The following is a 7,331-nucleotide window of genomic DNA, read 5'->3' on the forward strand; positions in this document are numbered from 1 at the left end:
AGAGAGAGAGAGAGAGAGAGAGAGAGAAATATAGATATAGATATTCTCACATATACTCATATACACACAATACATGTTGCATATAATACAGTGTATGCCACATACACAAACACACAAGCCACGTATGGTGGCACATGCTTGTCATCCCAGGACTCTGGGCGGCTGAGGCAGGAGGAGTACAGATTCCAGCCCAATGAAGGCTGGAAGTTGGCGATTTAGTGAGACCCAGTTTCAAAATGAAAAAACAGGGCCAGGGAGATGGCTCAGTAGAATAAGCGCTTGCCTGGCAAGCATAAAGACCTGCGTTCAATCCCTGGTTCCGCCAAAATAAATAAATAAGTTGCAAGGACCAAGATATTAAAAAGAAATGAAAAAATAAAAACAAGTATGGGGATGGAGCTCAGTGTGAAAGCCCTTGGCTCAACCTAAATACTACTGTAACTAAGTAGCCATACCTACACACATATCTACAACTATAGTTGCAGATAAGGCAGGGTTCTCGTTAGTAGGCCAGGCTGGCCTCGAACTCGCAACCATCCTCCTGCTTCTGCCTCCCGAGTGCTGGGATGACAGGCACGCGCCACCATGCCTGCCTTTATACATTTAAAGGTCTTTATTTTCCGTTGCATTCCCGGGCACAGAAGGCGGGCTCGCCCCGCCGCAGCTCCAGCTAGCTAGCGACGCAGCGCGAGCCTCGCGTACCTCTGACACACTTCGGCGTTGCCCAACCGGCCGCAACAAGCTCCCGGGCTCACCCCGCCCCGCCCCCGCGCGCGCCCCCGCCAACAGGGCGGCCTCTGGGGACAAAGGGCGGCCTCGGCGCCTGCGCAGAACGCAGCCTGGCCCCGCCCCCTGGCGCGCGCGCCCCGTCCCGGTGACGTCACGGCGGAGTTGCCATGGCGGTAGCGAGCGGCCTGGCGTCGGCGCTGGAGTCGTACAGGGGTCGGGACCGCCTGGTGAGGCTGGGGCCGAGCGGGGCCGGAGTCCTGGAGTTGGCGCGCAGAGCTCAGAGATGAGGAAACAGAGGCCAGAGAGGGGCGGTATCCCGCTCAGGGCTCCCGCGTCGCTGGGGCGCTGCCCGAGCTGGGCTGCAGGTCCGTGCCCAGCGTTGGACACCGAGGTGGTCCCTGCCGACCCAGCCCGGCAGGAGTCCCGCTTCCCGACCGGGTGTCCGCGCTTGACAGTCGGGATCTGGCCACCCCGCCGCCTGGGGGGCTCCCAGCGCTGCCCTATAAAGGGCTTTGGCAGGTCGCAGGGCTCCCCCTACGGCTGGACATTCAGATTCTACCAAATCCCCTGAGGTTGAGCATGAAGGTTATTCCGTTCTGGTCCCTGAGGTCGGACTCCTAATGCGCCCTGACCAGCACCTTACCAGGGCGCACGTGAGCCGTAGCTGGGGACGTGAGTGCGCTGGTCGGCGTGTAAGTGCCAGCCAGATCCCCGAGGTGAGCATCCGCAGTAAGGCTTTCACTCCCTCACCTTGATCGGCCAGTGTTCCGGCATTGTCGTGGATCTGGAGAGGATTACAAGTGAGAGGAGATATATGAGAGACGCGCTTTTTGAGGAGCAGATGAAAATGGAAATGAGAAGGCAGTTGAACTGCATCCATTTCCCAATGCCTCATGACCTTTTGAACAGGTTTCTTGTCACCAAAACAACTCAAATCGCTGCTCTGCCTGGTGGGCTGGGGCCGGATCTGCTGCTCCCACCATTACAGCCCAGCTCAGGGCTTTGGCCCAAGCAGGTTGATGCAAATCTACATTTCCACCTCCTCCTGCGGCCTGTGCTGGGACACACTCATTTTCTCTCTCTCTCTCTCTCTCTCTCTCTCTCTCTCTCTCTCTCTCTCTCTCTCTCTCTCTGGTTTTTCTTTTTCTTTTTTCCTCTTTGGTTTTTCTGAGGCAGAGTCTTGCTATGCAGTTCAGGCTGGCCTTGAGCTCACTTTGTAGCCCAGGCTGGTCTTGAACTTGGAACGATTTGCCTGCTCAGCCTCCCGAGTGCTGGGATGACAGGCATGCACCACCTCACCCGTGTGCCAGGACTCTTGTTAGACTCTGCACATTTGGACAGTGTCACACTCCCCATTTGTCCCATCTGCAAGTGTCTTGATTGATTTATTGCAGCGCTGGGGTAACTCAGGGCTTTTGCACTGAGCTACCTCCTTGGTCTTTTTTCTTTTTTCTTCCATGACAGGGTCTCACTCAGTCTCTGTTTTGTCCGGACTGGGCTCAAGCTTTGCCATCCTCTTGCCTCAGCCTCCTACAATAATGGGGATCCCACGTGTGCACCACTGCCTCCAGCTTGGAAATACCTTTTCAAACTGCCAGTTTCTGTTGGAAGCTTGTTGATTTAGAATCTTCTGCACAGGCACCTGGGTCAGGACTGCACCTTAGTTGATTGCTTCCGATTTCCCACAGATCCGAACACTGGGGTACTGCTGCCAGCTGGTTGGCGGGGTCCTGCTTGAACAATGTCCTGCCAGGTCAGAAGTGGGGACGCGCCTGCTGGCAGTGTCGGCCCAGCTGAGCCACTGCAGGACTGTCCTGCGACTCTTTGATGACCTGGCCATGTTTCTGTACACAAAGCAGTATGGCCTGGGGACAGAGGTAATGGGGTGCTTGGGTGTAGGGAGAGGGGTGCAGGAAGCCTCGAAGCTGTGGGCCTCGGTCTGTGTTTTCTGGGCTTATCTCCAAGTATTCCCTGTTGGACAGTTATTATCTTTTGATTTTTGTTGAGATCTTGAGATGATCAGATGTTCTCATTTTGATTTAATTTATGTATCATTTTGTGTTATATTTGCATTATATATTATATATATTTTATTTATTTATTTTTTGTGCCAGGGATCAAACTCAGGCCCTTGTGCTTGTCAGGCAGGCACTTACCACTGGGCTATCTCCCCGGCTATATATGTAATTTATATACTTAGTTTTGCAGTGCAAGGGATCAAACCGAGGGCGTAGTTGGAGGTGCCTGAGAATCACACTCAGAACCATGCACTTGCCAGGCAGACACTGTGCCGCTGCGTTAGATCCCCCTTCCCAAACCCAGGGCTTTGTGCATGCTGGGCAAGGGCTCTGCCACGGGGCTGCATCCCTGGCCCTTGACTTAATTTAAGAAATAAAGTCAACATGTTTGCACATCCTGAGAGTGGATAGTAGAGTCTCTCTCTTGGCCTCTCGGCCTGGGTCCTCCTCAGAGGTGGCTGTGGTGGTGGTATTTCCTGCTGCCCCCCCACCCCGCCCTGGGCAGGTACTGGTGCTGACATAAGGAGCTGCCGCCTCTGCACGCCCTTCTGCCCCTTTTCTCAGCCAAGCAGTACGGCAAGGAGCTCACTCTCGTCAGTGTGCACAGAGCCCCCCAGCCCCCGAGATTGAGCCCAGAGCTCTACCACAGAGCTACACTCCCAGCCCTTGTTATTTTATTTATTTTTTTTTAAATATTTTTTTTTGTGTGTGTGTGTGTGGCCAGCTCAGCCCACCAGGGGGCGGGGCTGGCTGGCATGTGGTGCTGGGGGATCGAACTGTGGTCCCTGTGCTTTGCTAAGCTTGTCCTAAGTAGGTGCTTTAGACCACTGAGCCATCTCACCAGCCCCCTTGTTATTTTATTTGAGACAAGGCATTGCTAAATTGCTCAGGGCTGGCCTCAAATTGATGATCCTAGTGCCTCCAATGTTGTTGGGATGGCAGTCATGTACTACCATGCCCAGCTCCTTCATTTTGGGGGAGAAGAATTTTTTTTTTTTTGAGACAGGGTCTCTCTGTGCAGTGTAGGCTGACCTTGAACTCACTGTGTTGTCCAGGCTGGCCTTGGACTTGTGCAGATCCCCCTGCCTTAGCCTCCCAAGCGCTGGGACTGCAGGCATGTGCCACCACACCTGGCCTGGGCCCCTTCTCGATGTCCACATAGTACGCCCCTGCATTAACAGGAGGTGCTCTAACTCACATTTTGCTGTTACCACGGTGCTGCAGGGAGCAGCCTGGTGCCTGCTGCACTGCACAGGATCTCCACCACGTTGCCTGTGACCAGAGGCGGGCTCTGAGAAGGGCAGGGGAGGTGGGGAAGCAGCTCCAGCCCTGCCTTGCTGGGTAGAGAGCCTGAGGTGGCGGGTTGGCATGGCTCACTGCAGAGGGCCTTGGGTCCAATCTCCAGTGCTGCAAAACCAGACAACCAGAGGGAAGAAGAGGAACAGCTTGGGCAGGTGTCCCAGGCACTGCAGGACCCAGCGCTCATGTGTGCTCTACGGCTCAGCTCTGTGGCCTGGAGCTCTGGCCCCGCCATAAGTGGGCATTCCGGGGAACTTCAGAAAACAAGATGGTAGAGCCGGGTGCCCACCCCAGAGCTAGTGAGGCAGAACACTTCGGGCTGCTCTATTCCTAGCTGTGGAAAGCAGACTCAGGCCCGATCTGGCCGAGGGATGGAGGTGGGGAGGGGCCTTGCTGCCCCCTGGTCCTAACCAGCGGTGCGGAGCTCCAACCGCAGGGCCCGCCCCTCCCGTGGCCCCGCAGGAGGAGGATGCCTTTGTCCGCAGCTTGTCTGTGCTGGGCAACCTAGCCGATCAGCTCTACTATCCATGCGAGCACATCGCCTGGGCCGCCGACGCCAAGGTCCTGCACGTGGATTCTGCCCGCTGGTGGACGCTGAGCACCGCGCTCTGGGGCCTGTCCTTGCTGCTGGGGGTGGCCAGGTGAGTGACCTCGCAGAGGCTGTCGGCCGCCTCTTGGGCGTTCCTCCCCGTCTTCCGGTTTTGTGACCTCGCTGCTCGTTTCCAGTAATGAGTAACCGCACACTCGGAACCTTTAAGCAGCGCTGCTTCAGCATGTTCCCGAAGGTGGTATCATGGTACAGTCTGGGAAACCCCGCACAGGCCTCCCGTGTGCAGGGCCGGTCCATCCTGGAGGCAGGGCGGCGGCGGGGTATAGGGGGAGGTGATCCGGGTTCCGCAGATCCTAGCCCCTAGAGTACCCTCGATTCAGGGCCCTGTCTTCCTTTTTTTTTTTTCTTTTTTCTGGCTGCCTGCTTGCTCAGCCCTGCCCCAGCGTCCTCAGTGCTGGCATGGCAGGTGTGAGCCACCGTGCCCGACTTCGTTCCTCTATCTTCAGACTCTGAAGCTCCGCCTCCCTCTTGTGAGGACCCTTGGTGACCCCCGGCCCCAGAAAACCCCTGTCCTTCTCCCGTCTCAGTGACCTTCACTTTGTCCCCCTGGCCGAATGGGAAACAGCGTCGGTCCTAGGACGGATTAAGATGGCCACATCTCAGGGAGGGCAGAACCAGGGGGAAGAAATAGCTCCAGGGCCCCAAGAGACGCAGCAGCTGGGAGGTGGCCTCGCCCTGGGTCCCCGGTAACCGCCTGCCTTTTGTCAGCAGAGCACCCAGAGGAAAGGTCAGCTGCTTCCTGATCGGTCTCGTGTGTCCCCAAATGAGTTTGTAGAACTTCCCAGCAGTGGTTTTTTCCCTTGTGTCTTCAGCTTTGCAAATTTGCTGAGTTGGCTTGTTCAGAAGCCCCTGCCCCTGAGCCATGCCAGGGAATCCCAGCACTCTGGGACACTGAGGCATGAGGTTTGCAAATTTGAGCTCAGCCTGGAGAATTTAATGACTTAGCAAAACCCTGGCTCAAAAAGTAAAAAACAACAGCAAAACCCAAGCTGGGTGTTGTGGCACCTGCCTGTAATTCCAGCACTCGGGAGGCTGAGGCAGAAGGATCATTGCAAACATGAGGCCAACCTGAGTTACAGGGTAAGCTCAAGGCCAGCCTGAACTGCACAGCCAGACCCTGTTTCAAAAAAAAAAAAAAAAAAAAAAAAAAAAAAAAAAAAAAAAAAAAAAAAAAAAAAAAAAAAAAAAAAAAAAAAAAAAAAAAAAATGCAACAGAAGAGGGAAAGGGCTGGGTTCCCCGCAAAACAGAGGAGCTAGGACCCCCCAGTCCCCGATCCAGCAGCTGAGAAGCCTCCTAGCTCTGGAGCAGGGAGGCTGGGCACCCGTTCTGGGGACAGCTCCATGTCTGGCTGGAGGTGTGGGTCTGATGTCCCCTTCTGTGTTCATCAGGAAGCCCACCCTGTGTCTCTCTCTAGTTGTAGGACTTCCCCATGTGCCCAGGGACTTCCAGGCAGGGGCCGGCAGGAACTGCCACTTTGAGTGGGCTTGTGGCTCCCCATCCGCCACCCAGTGGATCTGTGACAAGGCCAGGCAGCTCTGGTCTGTGTGAGTCACAAGTCCCTGAGCACTTTGCTTGAGGAGCTGCCCCTGGCCCCCAGTGTGTCCGGCGTTCCCCAACTGGTCCCTGGTGTCTGGTGTTGTAGGTCCCTGTGGATGGTGCTGAAGCTGAGGCAGAGGCTGCAGAGCCCCACGGCTGCCTTTACCAGGTGTGGTGGCTTGGGCACCCAGAGGGGTCAGATGGTGCCCCGGCCGCGTCCCTGAGGGTCCGTGCATGTGTACACAGGGTTGCAGGGCCTCATCTTGGGCTCGGGGTGGGATGTAGCAGCTTTTACATATGGGGGAACTGAGGCTTGCTAAGCAAGCCCTCCTGGGCTGACCCTTCATGGTCATTGCAGGCTGAGTCAGCTTCCCGGGGACAGTGGTCCCTGTCACCCCCTGTGCTGTCCTAATGGTTCACCCCACGCTCCTGCTCAGGGAGTTTGGAGACAGAGGGCTGGATTCTAGGCTGTGGGCCCCCGTGGGGGGCAAAGCAGGCCATCCCTAGGCAGGGCTGTCCTCATCCCTGTGTCCACTCTGTCCCCACAGCCGACTGCCCCGGAGCAAGCGGAGGGCCACAGAGGTGCAGATGCGGTCGGAGGTGCTGACGCTGCTCAGCAACCTGGCCGACCTGGCCAACGCAGTGCACTGGCTGCCACCAGGTGTCCTGTGGGCTGGCCGCTTCCCACCTTGGCTGGTGGGCCTCATGGGCACCATCTCCTCCCTGCTTAGTATCTACCAGGCGGCCCAGGCTGGCAGCCCTACGGAGGCTGAAAGCCCCTGATGGGGCTTGGGGAGCAGCACACGGCTGGACCCCGCAGAGGGTCCCTCCTCACGGAGCAGGAGTCAGTGCGACAGGGGCTGCATCTTTAATTGAGCAGCCCTGTGCTAGCTCAAGAAGACTGGTGGGAAGAGGAGCTGGCATAAGCACCTGAGGGCCCAGCCTGCATGGGAGCGCCCTGGGGCTCTGGAGCCAAGGCAGAGCTTGGGGGCCCACATCCGCCTCCTGCTGGGCCTGGGGAGACCTGGGTGGAGAACCAATTAAATGTCCTGGTGCAGGCCAGCGTGGTGTGACGTAATTATGCTGATGGCTCCTGGATTCTCTACGCCATGATTTGAAGCCATTCCCTGGGCAGCCT

The 7,331-nt window shown here is 56.6% G+C and overlaps 1 protein-coding gene across 2 annotated transcripts; it reads left to right on the forward strand.

Moving 5' to 3' along the window:
- The first annotated feature begins 878 nt into the window (after positions 1–878).
- On the forward strand, positions 879–7,255 carry Pex11g (peroxisomal biogenesis factor 11 gamma). Of its 2 annotated transcripts, none has more exons than XM_004644901.2 (5): positions 879–956; positions 2,418–2,606; positions 4,509–4,687; positions 6,300–6,362; positions 6,742–7,255. In XM_004644901.2, the coding sequence occupies exons 1-5, from the start codon at positions 897–899 to the stop codon at positions 6,974–6,976; spliced, it is 726 nt and encodes a 241-aa protein (XP_004644958.1). In that variant the 5' UTR covers positions 879–896; the 3' UTR covers positions 6,977–7,255. The 2 variants fall into 2 exon arrangements, with proteins under 2 accessions (XP_004644958.1, XP_023560843.1); XM_023705075.1 differs by lacking the exon at positions 879–956 and adding an exon at positions 966–1,094.
- Positions 7,256–7,331: the final 76 nt, after the last annotated feature.

This window comes from Octodon degus, unplaced genomic scaffold, assembly GCF_000260255.1.
Source record: "Octodon degus isolate 3935 unplaced genomic scaffold, OctDeg1.0 scaffold00214, whole genome shotgun sequence".
Lineage (NCBI taxonomy): Eukaryota > Metazoa > Chordata > Mammalia > Rodentia > Octodontidae > Octodon > Octodon degus.

Bases quoted from the DNA above. Each gene is read 5' to 3' on its own strand.
- Pex11g (XM_004644901.2), top strand. From the start codon at position 897: ATGGCGGTAGCGAGCGGCCTGGCGTCGGCGCTGGAGTCGTACAGGGGT. The intron at 957-2,417 runs GTGAGGCTGGGG...GATTTCCCACAG, and splicing joins ACAGGGGTCGGGACCGCCTG to ATCCGAACACTGGGGTACTG. The intron at 4,688-6,299 runs GTGAGTGACCTC...CTGGTGTTGTAG, and splicing joins TTGCTGCTGGGGGTGGCCAG to GTCCCTGTGGATGGTGCTGA.